The sequence below is a fragment of the Zophobas morio genome, unplaced genomic scaffold (genome assembly GCF_036711695.1).
Source record: "Zophobas morio isolate AGI-343-1 ecotype UQ-CSIRO unplaced genomic scaffold, CSIRO_AGI_Zmor_V1 ptg000030l, whole genome shotgun sequence".
Classification (NCBI taxonomy): Eukaryota; Metazoa; Arthropoda; class Insecta; order Coleoptera; family Tenebrionidae; genus Zophobas; species Zophobas morio.
Window position 1 is genome coordinate 14,109,653 of NW_026972135.1, and position 21,611 is coordinate 14,131,263.

The 21,611-nt window shown below is 34.8% G+C and overlaps 4 protein-coding genes across 4 annotated transcripts; all 4 read right to left on the reverse strand.

The window, feature by feature from the left end:
- Window positions 1-260: 260 nt before the first annotated feature.
- Window positions 261-2,713, reverse strand: LOC135138024 (esterase FE4-like). Its single transcript, XM_064067844.1, has 10 exons — window positions 2,525-2,713; window positions 2,334-2,468; window positions 2,147-2,278; window positions 1,936-2,089; window positions 1,698-1,883; window positions 1,435-1,640; window positions 1,198-1,378; window positions 971-1,143; window positions 645-919; window positions 261-597 (listed from the first exon to the last, which is right to left on the reverse strand). The coding sequence occupies exons 1-10, from the start codon at window positions 2,588-2,590 to the stop codon at window positions 405-407; spliced, it is 1,701 nt and encodes a 566-aa protein (XP_063923914.1). The 5' UTR covers window positions 2,591-2,713; the 3' UTR covers window positions 261-404.
- A 1,630-nt stretch (window positions 2,714-4,343) lies between these two features.
- On the reverse strand, window positions 4,344-6,642 carry LOC135139099 (carboxylic ester hydrolase-like). Its single transcript, XM_064069189.1, has 10 exons — window positions 6,551-6,642; window positions 6,356-6,490; window positions 6,170-6,301; window positions 5,960-6,113; window positions 5,718-5,903; window positions 5,461-5,666; window positions 5,224-5,404; window positions 4,994-5,166; window positions 4,667-4,938; window positions 4,344-4,618 (listed from the first exon to the last, which is right to left on the reverse strand). The coding sequence occupies exons 1-10, from the start codon at window positions 6,602-6,604 to the stop codon at window positions 4,426-4,428; spliced, it is 1,686 nt and encodes a 561-aa protein (XP_063925259.1). The 5' UTR covers window positions 6,605-6,642; the 3' UTR covers window positions 4,344-4,425.
- A 5,039-nt stretch (window positions 6,643-11,681) lies between these two features.
- LOC135139100 (juvenile hormone esterase-like) lies at window positions 11,682-13,962 on the reverse strand. Its single transcript, XM_064069190.1, has 10 exons — window positions 13,874-13,962; window positions 13,688-13,822; window positions 13,505-13,636; window positions 13,300-13,453; window positions 13,058-13,243; window positions 12,800-13,005; window positions 12,565-12,745; window positions 12,346-12,518; window positions 12,020-12,291; window positions 11,682-11,971 (listed from the first exon to the last, which is right to left on the reverse strand). Exons 1-10 carry the CDS (start codon window positions 13,925-13,927, stop codon window positions 11,779-11,781), a joined length of 1,686 nt encoding a protein of 561 aa, XP_063925260.1. The 5' UTR covers window positions 13,928-13,962; the 3' UTR covers window positions 11,682-11,778.
- Window positions 13,963-15,946: 1,984 nt separating this feature from the next.
- LOC135138634 (uncharacterized) lies at window positions 15,947-16,405 on the reverse strand. Its single transcript, XM_064068612.1, has one exon. The coding sequence runs from the start codon at window positions 16,403-16,405 to the stop codon at window positions 15,947-15,949; it is 459 nt and encodes a 152-aa protein (XP_063924682.1).
- Window positions 16,406-21,611: the final 5,206 nt, after the last annotated feature.

Here is a 21,611-nt window from a genome sequence, read left to right on the forward strand (position 1 = left end):
TTTAAATTATAGGGCTTAAAACAGAAACATTTATAATTATAATAATTTCTTATTTTACGTTGATTGACATTGACATTTTCTGAACACTACGATTAGATTCTGAAAATTGACAGCATTTTGTCTGAAAAGATTGGACAGAATTTTCTTTTCTTTATCTATTTCTTCATATCTGTCAAGTATTTTGTACTTACATTCAACTTCTTCTGTTTTTTCTTATGTCAATGTATTTAAACTATTATTGTTTATATAGGAACAAATAATGAGAGATGAGAAGGTTTTAATTAAAGGCATCTATACTCCATTATAATCTGAAATCTTTTGGTTGCCCGTGACTTGACATATATGAAAATATTATACAGATCTAGCTAATATAAAAAATCTAGCCCGTTGAACCAAGAATCAAGTTAATAAGTATCAAAGTCGCTGTAGCCCAAATTTTCGTAAAGCTTATCCCATTCGTCAAACGTAGCAGATTTGGGGTGGTTTTTAATTTCCAAATTCTCATTAATATCAAGATATAGAAAATCTCCATCAACGACGGAAAGTGGGGGCCAAGTAATATTTTGTAACAATTCCGATACTTCGGGTGTAGGATTTCTAAAACACTCATTACAATAAAACTTAGTTATACTTGTGTATCTTACTGGAATTTAGCAAAATCGGTCCAAAGTTTGATCAAGCGTTCTGACGTAATTCGATCATTTTCTGGAACATAAGAATCGAAGTTACAGCCTAATCCGCTACAGAATAAGTAGAAAGCTTCTTCAGAATGACCAACACTGTCAGCACCATCATAATGAACAGAAATATTGCCCAGTTTTCCATCGTACGAGAACTGGTAGAAATACGTTTCTGCTAAAGTAGAGTAAAATTCAGCGTGTTTAATTATAGATCTAGTAAAAGAGTTGTCACTGCAATACTAAAATGATAGTTGATACTAGGTCACTTTTTTTTCTATTTAAGTATTTACTCTAATGCCGTCCCCTAAACGAATTCCAAAAGTTTCACCACCTGTATAAATATCTCTAATTGAAAGTGCCATTTCTGAGTGTTTTTCCAAGTCAGTAATTTGCATGTCATTTGGAACTATCAAATCTAACTTTGCATCCCAAGCCTCTAAGACCGTTTGGAAAACAGCTGGATCTAGACAATTAGAGATTAGTATTACTAACAAGTAAAACTTCCTAATTTCCATACCTTGGTTAAAAAGTAAAGACTCTTCAGAATTGAAGCCTATCATAACTGGTACTTTTATGATATTTCCTGCTTGCAGAAGTCCATACATTTTTCTAGTAAGGAAAGCATCGGGATTCTTCACTTCTATTACAGGTGCAAATAAGTTGCCTTGTGAGACGGCGTAATCCCACGGAGTGGTTTGCTAGATTATTAAAAAATTACTTGCAAGTTAATTAATGCTTCAACTTTCTTAGTTACGTTTATTAAGTACTGTTCAGCTGCTGCATCTAAATCTTCAGCAGCAACACCCTGTAAAAATTCCAACAAAGCCGCAGAGTCATTGCTACTTGAAAACGTTGAATTCAAGATGGCTGCTGTGTTAAAAGCAATTTGTCTAGAATTTCTCTGGAACGCCCAAGGCGATAGAAATGATCCACTTTCCAATATTGCTCCGGCGAAAAGTCCTGCAATTTATAGTTAAAATAATAATGAATGGTTCAGAAGTTTGAACAAATACAGACCCACCGAATCTTGATTAAGCATTTGGTAGGCAACTGAAGCAGATCCAGCGCTTTGCCCAAAAACTGTTATTTTGTCTGGATTTCCACCAAATAAGTGGATATTTTGGTGAGTCCACTGTAATGCAAGTAGTTGATCTTTTAAGCCATTATTTCCAGGAATTACTTCGTCTTGAGTTGAAAGGAAGCCTGAAATTATCGTTATTACTAATTTTGGGTTTTTGGAATTGTACGAATGCACCAAAAGCCCCTAAACGATAGTTGAAGGAAACTAGAATGACATCATTGTTTACGAAGAGGTCTGGTGGGGCTAAGATGCTAGAACCTAGAAGAAATGCACCTCCGTATATGAAAAACATTACAGGAAGAGACACATTCTGGTCATTTGTAGGAAGCTAAAATAATAAAATTAGAAATATAAAGGGGTGATGATAATACAGATGTAGAAATACCTCTGGTGTGTAGACGTTAACGAACAAACAATCTTCTGAATCAGAAGCTTGATTAATCTGTAATTGATAGCAGCTTGTGTCTAAATAAGTAGCATTAAGAATACCATCCCAATTTTGAGCAGGTTGCGGTGCCTACGATGTCACGTATATTTATAATTTATAAGTTTGCACTTAGTAACGATTTTACCTTAAATCTAAGAGTTCCTACTGGTGGACTTGCATATGGTATTTTCTGGAAAGAGTAGTATGTTTTATTAGCATAGGTGGTTACTTGGAGTCCTTCTATTTTTCCGTTAGGTAACTCAACAACTGGACTTTCCATCTAGAAAAAATACCCATTAATTTTGTGACTACTGCTATTTTAGTGATTTTACTCACAGAATAACCCTGGCTACCCAAATTTGTCCCCAAAGTTATAAAGAGAAGAAGAGTTTTGCACAACATTATGACCTACTTACTGATTAAATATCACAAACATATGTGAACTTATGATATAAAACCAAGTTGTGATTCTAATCTTGTCTCTTAAAATTTAACAAAAAAATATATTTAAGTACTAGATAACACGATCATCTCTTAAAAGTGGTGTTATATAAAGCTGACGTGATACATTAAACTGATAGAACTGAGAGTTGAAGTGTGATTTTTTATACACGATCTATTTTTAAACATTGTTTTACTTTGAACATTACCAGTAAAATAAATGTCTTGGTGAATTCGAAGAGGAAAAGGGGATTTTATACTGTTATTCTGTTGCAATTTTTGTTCTATGAACTGAATTTGAACATTATTTTCAGACACTCCTCTCATAACGAAGTGTGTACCGAACGACATCATTATGATTTGAACGTATTTTAACGAAGCAAATTTTCGCGTACCGAGTGAACCGGAGGTAGATTCGCGATCGTCACGCCGCCCCGACGGAAGAAGGGAATGCTGTCTTAAGGATTCGGAGGAAAAAGTGCTGTAGCCGTTTTCCCCATAAGTGTGAGTTTGAGTTTTTGAAGTGCAGAGCCCTGTGAGAACCGACCACCGTAAATACCGTTTTGGGTTTTCTGCCTGTGTGCGTATCGATTTTGAATCGCCGTCACCGGTTCTTTGTCGTCATCGTCAAAAATCGAAACCGCCGAGCACGTGTCGTGTTTCGCCACCGCGCTCCCGCCCAGATCGCCGTACCATACCCACGCGATTTCCCGTTTCAAGGTCGCCGCCCCCACCTCCAAGAGAAGCCCATCGTTAAGGAAGTCGTCGTCCAGGAGGAAGCGACCGTGCCGGACGTTTTATTCTTATTCTTTTTGTTTATTTAATTTGTTTTGTAATTATTTAAGTTGCTTTTAGCTGTAATATTTATTATTTTAGCTATGTAGCTGGTTGCAGGGAATAAACCCGATTTATTGTAAGATATTTCTTTCCGTTTTAATTTATTTTCTTTTTTCGCTGCCGCTCACCACCTGGAGATTCGTGTCTCCGGTTTGAGAGCAACCCCGGTGGCGTAAAGGTGTCCGCATAAGCCTAGATCGGCCAGACGTGTTTCTACCTCAGTGACACTAGTCGGCCGAAGGCTTAGCACCGAGACACGCCACCCCCACACGTTATCGGCGAAATTCCGGACCGTCACCGTCCCGTAGGAATTTCGTCGCAGTGTTTCATATGTTTTTTTTATATGATGGAGAATTCGATTGACGATGTAACCTTGATTGAATAAATTTAATTGATTGAAGAGGAGAAAAGAAAAATTCGGTACCAATCCTAATTTTAACGAGTCGTCCAGCCTGGGAGACGTGATTTGTTCGATTATAGAGAAATGTATTTACCCAAGATAGTAGATAATCGTGGGTACCAAAATGTTTAAATTTGACCAAAAGGCGGCCTTTACGCACTCTACCGAGTGCTTTGAAAAATCCAACTCTTGTTCCCTATATCTGTTTTTCTGGTCTGGTCAGAAAAACTCGAAAGAAGATTGGAAATAATGCATTTTTCAGTGATAAAATTCGATTAGGACTAATTGTCGCGAAAAAATTGTCACAAGTGATTAATCCCATAAATTTACATGCTAAGGACGTCAAATTAACTTAAATGTGCTTAACAAATGCTGTTTTCCAGTTAACGTGAAGTCCATTGAGATTTGAAACCATTGTTGCATGATTAGTACTCGCTTCACTATCTTAAAGTGGATTTTGAAATTAGTTTCAGTCAGTTATGTAGGATGATATTTTTATAAGAACTTTTTAAGATACATGAATTTATGACATGTGCGCATCCATGCATTGTTCAGTACATTAGTAAGTGTCAAAATCGCTGTAACCCAAACTGTCATAGAGTTCATTCCATTTACCAAAAGTTGCAGATTTTGGATGGTTTTTAATTTCCAAATTTTCGTTGAAATCAAAATACAAAAAATCTCCGCCTGAAACCGAAAGTGCAGGCCAACTAATATTTTGTAGCAGTTCTGATTTTTCTGGTGTGGGATTTCTAAAATTTTAACTAAAACAAAGTACATTATGAAATTGGATATCTTACTGGAATTTGGCAAAATCAGTCCAAAGCTTAATCAGTCGGTCTGATGTAATACCATCACTGTCTGAGACTCTACTGAAATTGCAACCTTCAAAACTGCACAAATAGTACATAGCTTCTTCGCCGTGACCGACGCTTTCAGCACCATCGTAGTGTACAGAAATATTACCAGTTTTTCCATCATACGAGAACTGGTAGAGGTAAGTTTCGGCAAACGCAGAATATAATTCGGCATGTTTTAATATAGATCTAGTGAAGCCGTTATCACTAGCATACTGAAATGATAATATTCATCTGGACGAATTAAACTTCATTTAATAAATTATTTACTCTAATGCCGTCCCCTGGACGATTTGCAAATGGTTCACCCTCCGTATAAATATTTCTAACTGAAAGTGCCATTTCTGAATATTTTTCGGGGTCAGTAATTTGCATGTCGGTGGGAACTATCAAATCTAAGTTTGCATCCCATGCCTCCAACACCGACTGAAATACACTGGGATCTAACACAAAACAATTAGTTAATAGATATAAACAAATATCATTTTTAGTTTACATACCTTGGTGAATGGTCAGACTTTCCTCAGAATTGAAACCTATTATAGTTGGCACTTTTATTATGTTCCCGGCTTTCAAAAGTCCATACATTTTTTTCGTGATGAAAGCATCAGGGTTTTTTACTTCTATTACAGGTACATAAAGATAGCCTTTCGGAGCGTCATAATCCCATAGGGTGCTTACCTGGATATTTTAAAATGTGATTCAACTTTAGGTCGCACAGTATATTACTTATGTACTTCTAGAAAGTACTGTTCGGATGCTGCGTCCAAGTCCTCAGCTTTAATACCTTGTAAGAATTCCAACAAGGCTATGGAGTCATTACCAGTCGAAAAAGATGAATTCAGAAATGCAGCTGTGCGGAATGCTGTTTGTCTAGCATTCCTCTGTAACGCCCAAGGAGATAAGAAACTTCCACTTTCCAAAATTGCTCCTACGAAAAGTCCTACAATTTAGCATTAATACAATTAATTTCTTATACACTTGACAAATAAACCCGATGATTCTTGATTAAGTAGTTGATAACCAACAGAACTCGACCCTGCACTTCCACCAAAAATTGTTATTTTTTCTGGATTTCCCCCAAATAAGTGAATATTTTGATGAGTCCATTGTATTGCAAGACGCTGATCCTTCAAGCCATTATTTCCCGGAATTACTTCATCTTCAGTTGAAAGAAACCCTGAAAATTTTCTTGATTAGTTATTTTGTTAAATCTGTACAGCTGTTGAAATTTACCAAAAGCAGCTAAACGGTAGTTAATGCTAACTAGAATGACACCCTGATTTACGAACAGATCTGGTGGTACGAATATGCTAGATCCTTGCATAAATCCACCACCGTGTATGTACAGCATAACAGGAAAAGATACATTTGGATCATTTTCAGGAAGCTAAAATATAGTCAACAAGTTAATCGTGAGATATGATAATGTGGTTAGAATAATACTTCTGGTGTATGAACATTAAGAAATAGACAATCTTCTGAATCAGAAGCTTGATTGATTTGAATTTGGTGGCAGCTGACATCTATAGATGTAGTGTTAAGAATTCCATCCCATTTTTGAGCAGGTTGTGGCGCCTAACATATTAATTATAATAATAATTATCAATTTTAAAGTTACTACGATTCTACCTTAAATCGAAGGGATCCTACTGGTGGAGCTGCGTATGGTATTTTCCGGAAAGTATAGTAAGTTTTATTTACATAAGTAGTTAGTTGACGGCCTTGTATTTTTCCAGTCGGTAACTCAATAATTGGGTCTTCTGTCTAAAAAGATTTTATTTTTTAAGGTAAATACACATTCGTTAAAGTATTTTCCTTTCTCACAGAATATGTTAGGGTACCGAAACCTAAAACAAGAAGTAAGGTTTTGAACCACATTGTTCTTACTGATGCAAAAATAGAAAGACATCAAGTCTTATCTGATAGAGTTGTAAATATAAAACTGTCTATTGAGATTTAAAATATATACACATGAGTCACTATAAGATAAAATTGTTGCTACAATATAAAGATCACTTAACGTATTAACAATAAATAAAATTGGAAACAATGAGTAATATGCTACATAATAAGATTAAGTTTAACTATTCTTAAAATAAAGAAAGGAACTAAGTGCCTACATTTTAGTTTTGCAGATTAGTTACTTTACATTTAAAAGATGGGTCAGTCGGACATACTGGAGCATCCAGCATTTTAAGCAAATGTATTCTAAAATGGGTCTCATAAATGTTGAAATCAAAATATGGAGCACGTAAATCCCGGAAAGCTTTCCTTTATTTTGCAAATAAAATTAATTACAAAACACTTATTATAATTCAAGAATATCAGATAAGAGTCGTTAAACACGGACCCCCCAGGAACCGAAGCAGCCCAGTCCAGTAAGGATACGCCGCAAGGGAGGTCACACGACCTTCACCGAGTTCTCATTTCTTTTTATTTGCCGAACGATTCTGCCTTTATTTAGTTTCTTTTTTCTTATTTATTTCTGAAGCTGGTAGCAGGAAATACAAGCCGAATATTTTAAGTATAATCGGAGTCACGGCTCTTACGAAATCCACTGGAGATTCGTTTTTCGGTCTAAAGTACCCCACGTGTTCCCTCTCTGGAGAGGGAACTGGCGCCCGAGCAACTCCTCAGGGTAAGTCGCCAAGCCCCGTGGAGTGAAAGTGACCTTTTCGTAAAGACCACCTAAGAGGGTTTTCAGAGGCATTATTTGGTTGAAGGCTGGGCACAAATATACGTCATAACTGCGACTAAGATATCGACGAAAACCTCATCGTGACTACCGACCACAGGGTTCGTCGAAAGATTAGAAAATATTTTTTAAGAAACTATGTTATCTAAGAGATACAATATTTCTAAAATAATAAATTTACAAATACCTAAGAAGTTGTGTATTCTGTAACCTCTTGTAAGCAAGAATATCTGGCCAAATACTGTGATTTGAAAATTCAAGAAACATCATTAGAAGTTCACATTAGAAATGTAATCAATAGAATTGTTCGAACTGGCAGTGTCGACAAAGATAAATCTCCTGGAAGACCGTCAGTATCTGAGGAAGTTGTTGGTGATTTGAGACGACTTGAGCAGAATCCTCACATATTAATAGCAAGATGCTCAAATTAATTAGAAGGAAGCGGGCACTCTTGCGGAACTTTAAAAGAACTGGAGATACTACTGATTATATAACTCATCGATCGTTTTCGAATCATCTCTCTTCTGTAATCAGGCAGGCAAGGATCACATATGAAAAACGTATTGCAGATGATAAAAATTGAAAGAGTTTCTTTAAATACATCCGTTCCAGCTTAGGTGCTCCGGTTAGAACGCCCCAGCTTAGAAATACAGATCGTTGTGTCGTCGATGACGAGAGTTTGGTAGCGGATATTTTCGCATCTACGTTTGCTGCTGCGTTTACAAATGAACCAAATAGCATACCAGTCATGAATGTTCCCTCAAATGTAGCACGCTTGAATGATCTACAATTTCTTGAAGAAACTGTGTTACAAAAACTTCTTAAATTAAAATCTACAAAATCTCCAGGCTCTGATAAAATTACCGCCAAACTTTTAAAAAGTTGTACTACAAATCTTTCTCGTCCCATCTGCATACTTATTAATCAATCTTTTGAATTAGGTGTATTACCTCTTGATTGGAAAACAGAGACTGTGACTCCTATTTTTAAAGCGGGAGATAAATTTGATGCGTCAAATTATCGACCTGTAAGTTTAACATTCTGTTGTGGTAAAAATTATGGAGTCGATCATTTACGATAAAACGATGAATTTTCTTATGGAATGCAATATCATACCATGTGAACAGCATGGTTTTGGGGCGGGAAAATCTATAAATACCAATATGTTATGCTGCCTTGATGAGTGGACCCGGGCTCTTGATATGGGCAAAAGTGTTGATGTGGCATATTTTGATTTTCCGAAGGCCTTCCACCGTGTGCCTAGACGATACTTATTATATAAGTTACGACATTTTGAAATACAAGGTAAACTTCTTCGTTGGATCGATGGTTTCCTTACTGATCGCTCTTTTAACGTAAAAATAGGAGGTGCTTTGAGTGCTGCAGTTCAAGTAATTAGTGGTGCACCTCAACGGTCGGTACTTGGTCCACTTTTCTAGTTTATACCGCTGACCTAAAGTTCTCTATAAACTCTTACTTTGCAATGTACGCGGACGATCTTAAAATTTATAATGAAAGTTGCAATCAGCTTATTATGACAAATGACATCTCAGCTGTTCTTAAATGGTCAGAACAATGGGCTTTACCATTAAATAGAGACAAGTGTACCATTTTATATCTAGGTTCTAAAAATTGCACACATATCACATGGGAGGTGCGGAACTCAAAAAATCAGAATCATATTTAGATTTAGGTATCTTGGTAACGTCTAAACTTTCATGGTTAGAGCATGTTATGCATATCACAAAAAAAGCTAACAAGATGGTATACATGCTAAGTAAGGCATTCGACAGTACAAATATTACGGTAGCTGTTAAATTATACAAAACTTATGTAAGACCCATAATAGAGTTTGGCAATAGTGTTTGAACACGAGTGTTACAGAAGGATGTAACTTTACTAAAAAATGTCCAGCGTCGAGCAACAAGATTACCCTTTGGACGAAATAGGCCTGGATATCTTGACAGGCTATCCATAATGAAACTGCCAACGCTTGCTGAAAGACGGGTAAGAGGAGACGTTATTGCAACATTTCAAGCACTTACGAACGTGAACTCTCCAATTAAACATTTATTCAGTTTAAATTGTTACACCAGGACTAGAGGTCATAATTTCAAACTCTTGAAGGGTAAATTTAACTCCACCATAAGGCAGTATTTTATAACAAATAGAGTGTTCGATACAATACATAGTAGAAATTGTACGCGGGCATAACAGACAGCTGCTTCTGCCCGATCGTATAATAAGTAATAATAATATTAATAATAATAATATCTTTGACAAGATTTCCTCAGCAGGTAGGAGTGCCTTTTGCAACATGAAAATCTGCAATAAGTCCAAAGTATTCACGAAAGGATGTCACAGAACATTTATGAAGTTAAAAAAAGAGTGAACGTGTGCCTTGAAGAAAATTTGCAGCATTTACTGTGATATTTAACCGCAATAAATTTGTTTTTTTTTTTATTAAAATCAACTAGTTTTATCTTTTAATAAGATATGAAGTATTTAGAAATTTAGACAACCAGTTATACAGATGCATGTGGTGTTTGTCGTAAGTCCTTGGGCATTTAGTAAAGTTTAAAAAAAATGAGAGGCGGCACGTTTCCATAACCTACTTCAACATTATAACCATTTATAGAAACCCTGTATATAATATGACTACAAAAATATCACAGATTTGAACAATATACAGGGCTTTTATAAATGATTCTAAGGGCATAGTTGACCATGGATTTCAAAACTCCCGCTTCGCTCAAATTACGCCCGTTGATATGCCTCATTATGACAGTTCTCCCTTCTCACATTAATGTCTAATGTCAGTTGTAACCTGTCAATTAAAGTCGTCGTTTTTATTGGTTTAACGTTTTTCAAGTGCGAATTACAGTAATTCTCCTTGATCCAAGCTCAAAACAACAAAACAATCGTTTTCAAAACTCTTGGTGGTCGAATTCTGTGAAAATGGTTTATTCTGTTGAACAAGAATAAGACAATTCTTTCATCGTTATGTCTTGTTATCGCAATGGGACTTCGGAAACAAAGAGTGGCTGTATCCTGTAACCGCTTGTAAGCAAGAATATCTGTCCAAATACCCTGATTCAATAATTCAAGGAACATCGTTAGAGGCGCACATTAGAGATGTAATCAACAGATTTGTTCGAACTGGCAGTGTCAACAAAGATAAATCTCGTCGAAGACTTGAGCAGAATTGAAAGGAAGTTACAGAATATTTTTGAAATTAAAAAGAGAATGAACATGTGCATTGAATAAAATGGTGAACATTTTCATCACTTACTGTGATGTTTAACCGCAATAAATTTGTTTCTTTTTATTGTAATGAATTAGTTTTATTTTTTAAAAAGATATGAAGCATTTAGGCAACCGGTTATACAGATGCGGGTGGTCTTTGTCATCCGTTCTTGGGCACTTAGTATTTAGAGTTAAACCTGATAGACTTACTGGGACTATAATAATTTATAGAAACCTTGTACAATTATTAAAAGTAATCGTCCAATTGATGTTAGATAAATACTAATATCTAGACAGATCCTTTTTAGATTAGAGATATAAATCGTTGAGAATATTTCAGATCAGGACATTCAATAAGAATAAGACCTTTACCTGCATCTGTGGGAACTAAGAGGAGAATGTTGGATTTAACATCCTTTTGTGATAAAGTTTGCTTAAATATTTTTGATTTTGTCAGCTCGTGCAATTTTAGACCTTAGTGTTCTGAAAATCCGCTTTTATTTCTCGAAAACTCACTGCATTCCCAGAAGATTGATGTATTGGTCAGCAGTTTCTCTAATATAAGTATATGGACCTCTATTTTGACAAGGTTCAGTAACTCGAGAAAGATACAAGCAAGATGATGAACTCCATAGAGGTTTCTCCCAACAGGATAGAGCAATACCATTGTGGGCATGCAATTATCATGCTCCTAAAAGTTAGGCAACATTACCCTGCCGCCGGATTGGACAATCACTTCGGGATGAACGAGGATACCCGAAGAACAAGAAACACGGGAAAAATAAACCGACGCTCGCTCTCTTTCATTCGCGTGGTCTACGAAAGTGGTTGTGTCCCGAGTCGCGTCCAACTCGTTATTGTTAGTTTTAAGTTGTTATGTTGATAAAATAAATTCTATTCAAGTACGACCGTATTTCTGTACACGAACAGCGAACATCAACACCATACACAGTGGGTTTAACTTTGGTGGAAAAGTAACAATTTCAGCACATGCTTTTAAAGTAAATTTCGGAATTAGTTTCATTTTGTTATGTTTGATAATATTTATTGAAAAGCCTCTGGAGATACATAAATTTATAACATGAATGGGCGAATCCATGGATTGTTCAAATTAGTAAGTATCAAAATCGCTGTAACCCAAAGCATCATAAAGTTCATTCCATTTACCAAAAGTTGCGGATTTTGGGTGATTTTTGATTTCCAAATTTTCGTTGATATCAAGATACAGAAAATCTCCACCAACCACCGAAAGTGGAGGCCAAGTGATATTTTGTAGCAGTTCTGACTCTTCTGGTGTAGGATTTCTAAAACATTAGTTAAAACAAAATACACTGTGAAGTTTCCATTCTTACTGGAATTTAGCAAAATCGGTCCAGAGTTTAATCAGTCGTTCTGATGTAATACTATCATTTTCTGAGACTTTACTGTAGTTGCAACCCTCTCCACTGCATAATAGGTACAAAACTTCTTCACTGTGACCAACACTTTCAGCACCATCGTAATGTACAGAAATACCACCTGTTTTTCCATCATACGAGAACTGGTAGAAGTAGGTTTCGGCAAAAGCAGAATATAATTCGGCATGTTTAATTATAGATCTGGTGAAACCGTTATCGCTAGCATACTGAAATGACAATATTTTCGTAGACGAATTACAAATAATTAAAAAATGATTTACTCTAATAGCGTCCCCGAGACGATTTCCAAAAGGTTCACCCTCTGTATAAATGTCTCGAACTGAACGTGCCATCTCTGATTGTTTTTCGGGATCAGTAATTCGCATGTCGATTGGAACTATCAAATCTAAGTTTGCATCCCATGCCTCCAAGACTGACTGATAAACACTGGGATCTAACAATACTCAATTAACAGTTACAAACACTTTTAATTTACGTACCTTGGTGAAAGGCTATACTTTCCTCAGAATTAAAACCTATTATAATTGGTACTTTTATTATGTTTCCGGCTTTTAAAAGTCCATACATTTTTCTAGTAATGAAAGCATCAGGGTTTTTTACTTCTAATACAGGCACATAAAAGTAGCCTTGCGGATTGTCATATTCCCACAGGGTGCTTACCTGGATATTTAAACGTAATTACACTTTAGACTATACAATATCTTACGCATGTACTTTTAGTACGTATTGTTCGGCTGCTGCATCCAAGTCCTCAGCTTTAACACCTTGTAGATAGTCAAGCAACGCCGTGGAATCATTACTAGCTGAAAAGGATGAATTCAATAATGCAGCTGTGCGGAAGGCTATTTGTCTAGCATTTCTCTGTAAAGCCCAAGGAGACAAGAAGGTACCACTTTCTAAAATCGCTCCTGCGAAAAGTCCTACAATTTGGAATTATAATAACTAATTTCGTAGAAACTCGAAGGAACAAACCCGATGATTCTTGATTAAGTAGTTGATAGGCAACTGAACCTGAGCCTGCACTTTGTCCAAAAATTGTTATTTTTTCTGGATTTCCACCAAATAAGTGAATATTTTCATGAGTCCACTGTATTGCAAGACGCTGATCCTTCAGGCCATTATTTCCAGGAATTACTTCATCCTCTGTTGAAAGAAATCCTGAAAATTTTCATAATTAGTAATTTTGTTAAATTTGTAGAGTTGTAGAAATTCACCAAAAGCTCCTAAACGGTAGTTAATAGTAACTAGAATGACATCATGATTTACGAACAGATCTGGTGGTGCAAATATACTAGATCCTTGCATAAATCCACCACCGTTTATGTAAAGCATAACAGGAAAAGAAACTTTCGGATCATTTTCAGGAAGCTAAAAAGACGTCAAAAATGAAAATGTATGAAAATGTATTTACAATAATACCTCTGGTGTATGAACATTAAGAAACAAATAGTCTTCTGAATCAGAAGGTTGATTGATTTGAAGCTGGTAGCAGCTGACGTCTATAGATGTAGTATTAAGAATACCATCCCATTTTTGAGCAGGTTGTGGTGCCTAACATATCAGTTAAAATAATTTATAAATTTGAATGTTACTACGTTCTACCTTAAATCGAAGGGATCCTACTGGCGAAGTTGCATATGGTATTTTCCGGAAAGTATAGTAGGTTTTATTTGCAAAAGTGGTTATTAGGCGACCTTGTATTTTTCCAGTCGGTAATTCAACAATTGGATTTTCAGCCTGAAAGAACAGTTTTTACAACATCTATTATTTCAAGTTTTTTTTACTTACACAATAAGTATGAGTGACCAAAATTAAAAGTAGAAGAAAGGTTTTGTACTGCATTGTTCTTACTGATTTAGAACAACAAGGCAAGAGATTTTATATTATATATCAATTGTGTCAATATAAAACTGTCCATTGAGATTTAACAAAATGTTTATTTTCAAGTACTAGATCACATGCACGTGAGTCACAATAAAACAAAATTGCTGCTATAATTCAGGTGATGTAACATATTAATAGTAGATAAAACTGGAAACTATGAGTAACGTGCTTTTTAAGTATGACTAATTTTAGCCACTGTCATAATTATTGTTCTCCTAAACTAAAGTGAATACGAGGTCAATACCACTTAGCAGTTGATGTACCCGCTACTGATTTCAGCAATTATAATTTTCTGTTCCTCAATTCATATTTAAAATATTTATTTATATACAGTGGGCAAATTTGCAAATTCGTATACATACTTCATTGTTTACACTTCGATACTGCTAACCCTACCTCAAATAAAATGTTTTAGTTGTCACAAATTTTCTGAAATTCAAACTTGTTTAAAATTTTATATACTGGTTTAGTTTTCAAGAAAAGTTATTTATAAAGCATAACTATTCTAATATGCGGTTTAACAAGACGGTTAAAACCTATTTCACAAAATTACAAAAAAATACTAAATCATGAATTTGAGCGACACTAATTTATTTCCCTTGTATGTTTATGTTTACTAAATTTTTATATGTTATATCGTGCTTTACACAATGGTGTTCATTTAAAAAGTTCATCAGGTTGACATTGTTTTTTCTTTTTTTTTTGAAGTATGGCTGCGCTGAAATTCAAATTTATGATTGACGACAGCTGTCATCGATCGTCTAATCTAACTTCACTTTTTCAAATATATAATTAGTGGGAAGAGTATATAAGATTTTTTTTTAAATTTATATTAATGATAGGTTCGATATTAGAATAAATGTTGAAAATAGTGCCCCTCCCCGGCAATGCATTATAAAATATTTTTTAACATAATGACAAATCTGTGAATTTTCGACCGATGCTAACATGTGGTGTAAATTTGGTTTATTGTCTGTAAATTCACAGTTCATGTTAAGATTTTAATCGTTACTGGTTCGTACACAATTGAACAGTCATGAGATTGTTCAGATTAAACACTTGCTAGAATATTTCCTGAGATTTACTTATTCAGGACTCATCTTTTTGCTTATCAAGTTATAAATAAGGTTTCTGGATGCTTATAATTGAGTGTTACATTATATAATTCGGTTTCAAAACGTTCTACGACGTCTTCCGACTGCTAACCGCCATTCTTCCCTGTCTCTCCAGAGGCCTTCTGGTAGATCTCGTTCTTTTATTTCTTTATCAGTTCCTTCCTCTCAACTGCTTCTAGGTGTCCCTGTTGTCCTTCTTCCGTGTGGTGTCCATGTCAAAATTTGTTTTGGAAGTCTATTTTCAGCCATTCGCTGTAGATGGCCATACCAGATCAACTGTTTTGTTTTGATGTCGTCAATTATTGTATGTGTGACCCCCATGATTTCTCGAATTCTGTCATTTGGTACTATGTCCTTCCTCGATTTACCTGTCGACCTCCTCCGTTATCAGTAGCATTTTCTCAGTGTTTTGTTTTAATTGCCATACTTCGCTTCTATATGTGACGATGCTCTTCACAATGCTGTTGTATATTCGGTGTTTGTTCACTTTTGAGACATGCGGATCCCATAGCATTCCATTTATCATGGATATGGCTTTTCTTCCTTACGAGTTCCTTTCTTTTGTTGCTTTGCCTTGAGTTCCGTCCTGTGTTATTTTCATCCCTAGGTACTTGTCCATTTTTATTTGCTCGTACAACTTTGATTTTGAGCAGGTAGTGATCGCTGCCGCACGATGGTCCTCTGCATGCCTTAACATCCTGAATCTTCATCTTAGTATTTTGTCTGACAAATCGATTATAGACTTCAAATTTCGGGTCGACTGTGTCTATGTATATTTGTGTATGTTGCGGTGTTGAGAAAAGCCATTTAGTATTCGTAAGTTGTTTTGTGCACATATCGCTAATAATCTATTTCCAAGTACTTAGCTGTTGGCTTCTTGTCCGATTCGGTAGTTTAGCTCTCCTAAAATAATGATCTCTCTCGATGTTCCTATTCGGTTGATTTCGTCGTTCAGTTGTTCGAAAAAATCCTCTTTGACGTTATCGAGGGAGTCATCGTTTATACCATATACTCCCAATATTGTTATTTTATATCCTTTAATTGTAAGGTTTATTTTTATAAATCGTTGGTTGATGGCTTCCCAAGTGGTAATATATTTTCTTAGTGTTGTACGTATTAGAATGGACACTCCTTGCTGGGCTCTTTGATCTTTAAGTACGCCGCTGTAGAAGTGGTCGTTGTGTCCCCAGTTTTCGAAGCCATTACCTTTCTTTTTAGTTTCTGTTATCACTACGACATCTGCTTTTATATTCTTTAGCCCCGATATTATTTCATTTGATTTCCGAGAGAGTCCTTGTACGTTCCATATTGCGTAAATCATTATCCCTTTTCTTTGCAGTTTTCGTTGTTTTTTGTTCCAGTTCCTTATTCCGAGTATCGAGGAGTTAGCCCGATGGCCCAACCCCCTTCTAGAAGGACCAGGGTTTTGTTATCGAAGTTTCCTTTTTCTAGAAGGATTGCCTTCTTTACGGCTTAGAAGCCCCTTCTGCCCCACCTGTTGGTCAGCGGGAGGTGTTTTATTTCCCTCCTACCCACCGGAAAACCGGGTCCGGCATTGCCCAATCCGCCACCCGGGGACGCGCTCTCTATGGGTTACAGGTTTCCGCGAGAGGAGTGTTACATTATAATAACACTTCTTAATTCCTGACACAAGATTGCTAATAGTTCATTTACGGCCGTTAAATTAACAAAACGTTGTCCTACTTTGAGAAAAACGACCGTGGAATGTGCGATAGAATTCATAATATAGTGAACTGCATTTTGTGTTTATTTATCATGTGTTTATTTGGGGTAAGCTGGGGACAGTTCACGATATAAACTCTCAAAGCTAATGTTTTAAGTAAGCAGTAACTTGGACCATGGCATAATTTAACATCGTATAAATTCTTTGTTGGAATCGTTGATAAAGTGTGGCATAATTTAACGTCACGTAAATTCTTAGTTTGAATTGTTGACAAAGTGTGGCATAATTTAGTTTTGTTCGTTTTTCTTCCTTGCAATTATATGTAATACCCTGTTTCCATAATTTAAATTTGCCGCCATACATCCGTAATAATGTGTGTATTCCCATTCAGTTAATTTAATTCAGACTTTCTATTTTATATTTTGCGATATTCAAATATTTGATTATTTCAGAACGTTTGATTTGATTTCAATGGGAAAGTTAGGCAAGTTTTTTTTTGTAGGTGAGAACTATAAGAAGTCTTAAACCTGCCCAAATTAGTCGCTGCTTTTTTTATCAGGATGGAGGAATAAGAGTTTTGGTGTCCTCCATATAGGTATTTTATGTTTTATTTAGCGGTATTTTTCCAACCTTGGAGTCCACCACTTTGCATCTGAATGCATTCGGCCACAAAAAAAAACAAACACAATGTTGTAGGGTTCCATTTTGATAGACGTTCATAGTGAAAATCATTTTTTTTTAATTTCGCATGTCAATATAAGTCTGGATGTTTGGAATATCACAATATTTTTCTACGTTTATAGCAAAACATAACACCAGTCTTTTTTATATATACATCACTTGATATTTACAAATGTTTTCATTATTCTGAAATCGCAGGATATATACATAATTATTTTATATTACAGCCAAAAGTTTGTATTAAAATAAAATATAGAGACGTGTACACAAATGAGACCTATTTTTAAAAGTAATAGACAAAAAAAAATTGTACATTTAAAAAATGTACAAACTCTAATAAAAACAGAGGATTATTTTACGCTGATAAAGCCCAATATGTATCTTACATTCACATTATTCATTCAAACAATAATATTACATATGCGGGACATGAAAAATGTATATTTCCCAGTTTTATGACAAAGGTATTATTAAAATTTTTACCAAAATTTGTAATACTAGGGTTCAACCACACATACATGAAATTAACAAACAAAGAAAGTATGGTATTGATTAACCGAAAAGTGTAATTTATATTTTTCTTGCGTGTGTATTTCGCATTCCGATAATAATTACTCAAATCGGCAAAAATATTGTGGGTGAAATTGTAGTTTCATTTGAAATCCGTTTTAAATATTCGTTAAAAATCACACTCTTCGCTGTTTTCTAACCATACGAATATTTAGAATATATCAGTGTTCGCTTATATTTATAATATGTATAACATAATCTATACTTATATAATAAAGCTGAAGCTTTTGTTTATTTGAATACGCATATCTCAGAAACTACTGGTTCAAATTCAAAAAATCTTTTTGTGTTGGATAGTCCATGTATCATATCTACATATAGGCTATATAACATCACGCTACGATAATTAGGAGCGAAGTAGCAATGAAAAATTCGGAAAAACGGGAAAATTATTCCTCCTTTGACAGCTTCCGTTGCTTACGCTGCTTAAACGGTTAAAGTTCCGTGAAAATCATGTATGACGAAATTGTTCCCCTCTAAAAGATCTAAAGAAAAGTCCGCGACAGCATATGTCTATCTTTTAAGGTCGAGTCAGTATAACCTTTTTTATGGTAATGAAATTTGTTCTAAAATAATAATGCATTATGTATAAAATTCTCGCGTCACAGTGTTTGTAACCGAACTTCTCCGAAATAGGTTGACCGATTTGTATGAAATTTTTTATGCGTATTCGGTAGGTCTGACAATAAGTTGTAAACTATTTTTTAAACCCCTAAGTGATAAGGGTATCCCACCCTAAAAAATGTGTATCTATTTTTTGGACAAAATTTTTTATTTTTGTTTTTTTAACATTTGGCAACAAAAAATATACATAACCCTAAATTTTTACCTTTCTACCACCAACCCCCATTTTTTAATCGTTTATAAAATAAAAATCAATTGCTGTTCCTGTTAGTCTCGCTAAGACTCAAAAACGGCTTGACCGATTTGAAATTTTTTTTATATTACGGGGATGGTTTATAAATAAAAAAAATAAGGATAACTTAAAAGAACAGTCAAAAAATAAAAAAATTCTAAAAATTTTGTATGGGAATCGCCACTTCGAATTAATTTCAATAGTTTCTGACGGACCTGTCGTCTAACTGACGTGTCATTCAAAACTAATTCTTCCGTGCGATTGTGAAAAGTATATTGCATTTCAAATCGTTCTTTGTTTTTTCGTAAAAAAAAACGTCGTTTATTTTAAGAAAAGTCTTAGTTAAAGTGAATTTAATTACACATTGCGAAAGTTTCTTATTCATTTTGATCTGTCATTCTTTTTACCTATATTCACTTTGTTGGTTTCGACAAAACCTCAAACTTTACCTACCGTTATTCGAGGATTTAATTTGAAGTTTTCAATATTTTAAAATTCTCAAGACAAAATTTACAGATTTGATTGACTGTGAAAATAATTCTGTGTCGTTTTATGAAGTTCATTAAAATGCCGAGAAGACGACAAGCTCACATAGGTCCACGAAGTCAATCAAATGTGCGACGAACTACCTCAGGTGCAAACGGCAATGATTTATTTCATGGATAATTCGAATATGGAAGTTGATCAGCGTTGTGTTCATAATTAACATAATCAAACATTGAAGCGAGACATTGGGTGGTATGAATAAAACTGAGTAGATACTCATATTCGAAGTACGAAGTACCTACTTCATTATTACTCTTATATACCTGAGCATCTACTCTATGTACTGAGTACCTACGTGGAAACATTGTATCTCCCCGGACACAAACTGAACATCTACGCGTTTTGTGAGCATTTAATCTAGAAAAGAGCATCGGCGTGGCAAATAACTGAGCTGTCTGTAAAGCAGTTTAGAAAACCAGTAGGATCGTTATAAGAGTGAATTTTAACTAAACATGGTGACTTTCATGAACGTGGAACGTCGTCAAAAGGTACATTCAGTTTGAAAAACACATTAGGAGCAGGAATATCGAAAACTTTTCATGTAATTAACTTTTATTTATGCATAAATTGTGCAGTGCGTTTTTTCTAACACTGGCCATAGAGATTCCCATCTTAAGGTCTCTACCCCATGCTAACTTATATTTTGGTGACTCGATTTTTGCCTTGATGGTTGAACACTGTCACTGTTGTCCTTTTTTGTTGTATCGAGATGCTACTTGAGCATCAACTGTTACTTACTGAAGTATTAGTATCATCTAGAAAAACTAGAAATATTTTGTAGAGTAGATACTTCGTATTTCGAGTATGAGCATCTACTGAGTTTTATTTATATCAACCATTGTCAAAAAATTGATCGAACGTTGTTTCGACAGAACTTCTTTGGCACCAAAAGTATAATGAAACCTATTCAGCATTTTCGAGTTGAGTCTGTTCTTCACACAATTTTGTGATGACCTAATCAACATTTACTATCAACACGTATACCACCTTGGATTGGTGCAGTGTAATACTAAAAATAACTGTATTGTATTCCCAAAATTATCTGCGAAAATCGAGTGAGCCATTCCATCAATTTTTTGGGGGGAATAAATAAATATTCTTAACAATTTACCATGCTTACAATAACTTTAAAACGTCTGCAAGATCTCAAAGTATTCATTTTTGCAACTCTTGAGTTATTCACTAAAATAAATTCAGTGATCCATATATTTTTTTGAGTCACTGTAAAAGCAAATCTAAAAAATATGAATGCAATGATAAATTACGAAAATATACTGATGATGTTTTCCACATTTTAGATAGGATTTATTCGGCAAAATCTTGAGATGACGTCTTCAAGTTTTTGAGCTTGATAAACAGATATATTTTGATTGAAAACCTACCATGTCAAACAGTAACTTCAAAACGTCTGCAATATTTCAAAATTCAGTTTTGCAATTCTTGATTCAATCAATAAAATAAATTGACTCAGTGATTAATTTTTTTGAGACATCCCCTATAAACAAAACTAAAAAATATGAATGGAATGATAAATCACAAGTATAGTCTCATCCTATTTTGGACATTTTAGATAGGATTCATTTGGCAAAATTTTGGGCTGACGTCATCAATTTTTTGGAGGGGATAAGTAAATATATTTTGAATAAAAATTTATTATGCTTATCATATGTTTAAAAATCTACAAGATTTCAAAGCATTCGATTTTGCAGATTCAAAATTAAGTTGTAGGTGAAACGAAGTTCGCGGGGTCAGCTAGTTTATAATAAATTTGTGTTCGATGTTGGTTTTACAACTGTTTTAGTTCAAATAAAATTTTTACGTCCTGGGGAGAGAAACGTTCGCTGCTGTTTCAAGAATATTTGATCTTGCTTTGGGTTCAAAGGTAGTTACAACTATGAAAAACGTAGCAACGGTTCCAAATATACCCAATAGTGTATTTCGCCCAAGGAAAATAAATCTGGCTGCACTAAAGTGGGGAAGGTTTGTTGCAAGAATGTTACCAAATCTATCTACTTCTTCCCTTATTCGTGGATCTATAAGTTTTGTACTGGACTTCGATACCAAAAAAACAATTCCCTCAAATTCTTCCATCACATTGTCACATTTTAGAAGCAACATACTAGTAGGTATCTACAACAAACTGGTTAAAACCGTAAAATACACAGAAACTAGTACCTACGAAGGACGCAA

What these genes read in the sequence shown, in the direction of transcription:
- LOC135139100 (XM_064069190.1), bottom strand. Translation starts at nt 13,927, where the DNA reads ATGCAGTACAAAACCTTTCTTCTACTTTTAATTTTGGTCACTCATACT. An exon ending in CCGAACAATACGTACTAAAA is followed by an intron (nt 12,746 to 12,799) that starts GTACATGCGTAA and finishes TTAAATATCCAG; the next exon opens with GTAAGCACCCTGTGGGAATA. An exon ending in AAGTATAGCCTTTCACCAAG is followed by an intron (nt 12,519 to 12,564) that starts GTACGTAAATTA and finishes GAGTATTGTTAG; the next exon opens with ATCCCAGTGTTTATCAGTCA.
- LOC135138024 (XM_064067844.1), bottom strand. Translation starts at nt 2,590, where the DNA reads ATGTTGTGCAAAACTCTTCTTCTCTTTATAACTTTGGGGACAAATTTG. An exon ending in TTAACGTCTACACACCAGAG is followed by an intron (nt 2,090 to 2,146) that starts GTATTTCTACAT and finishes TTATTATTTTAG; the next exon opens with CTTCCTACAAATGACCAGAA. An exon ending in GTTTAGGGGACGGCATTAGA is followed by an intron (nt 920 to 970) that starts GTAAATACTTAA and finishes CTATCATTTTAG; the next exon opens with TATTGCAGTGACAACTCTTT.
- LOC135138634 (XM_064068612.1), bottom strand. Translation starts at nt 16,405, where the DNA reads ATGATTTACGCAATATGGAACGTACAAGGACTCTCTCGGAAATCAAAT.
- LOC135139099 (XM_064069189.1), bottom strand. Translation starts at nt 6,604, where the DNA reads ATGTGGTTCAAAACCTTACTTCTTGTTTTAGGTTTCGGTACCCTAACA. An exon ending in TCGGTACCCTAACATATTCT is followed by an intron (nt 6,491 to 6,550) that starts GTGAGAAAGGAA and finishes AAATCTTTTTAG; the next exon opens with ACAGAAGACCCAATTATTGA. An exon ending in ACTGATTTTGCCAAATTCCA is followed by an intron (nt 4,619 to 4,666) that starts GTAAGATATCCA and finishes TTAAAATTTTAG; the next exon opens with AAATCCCACACCAGAAAAAT.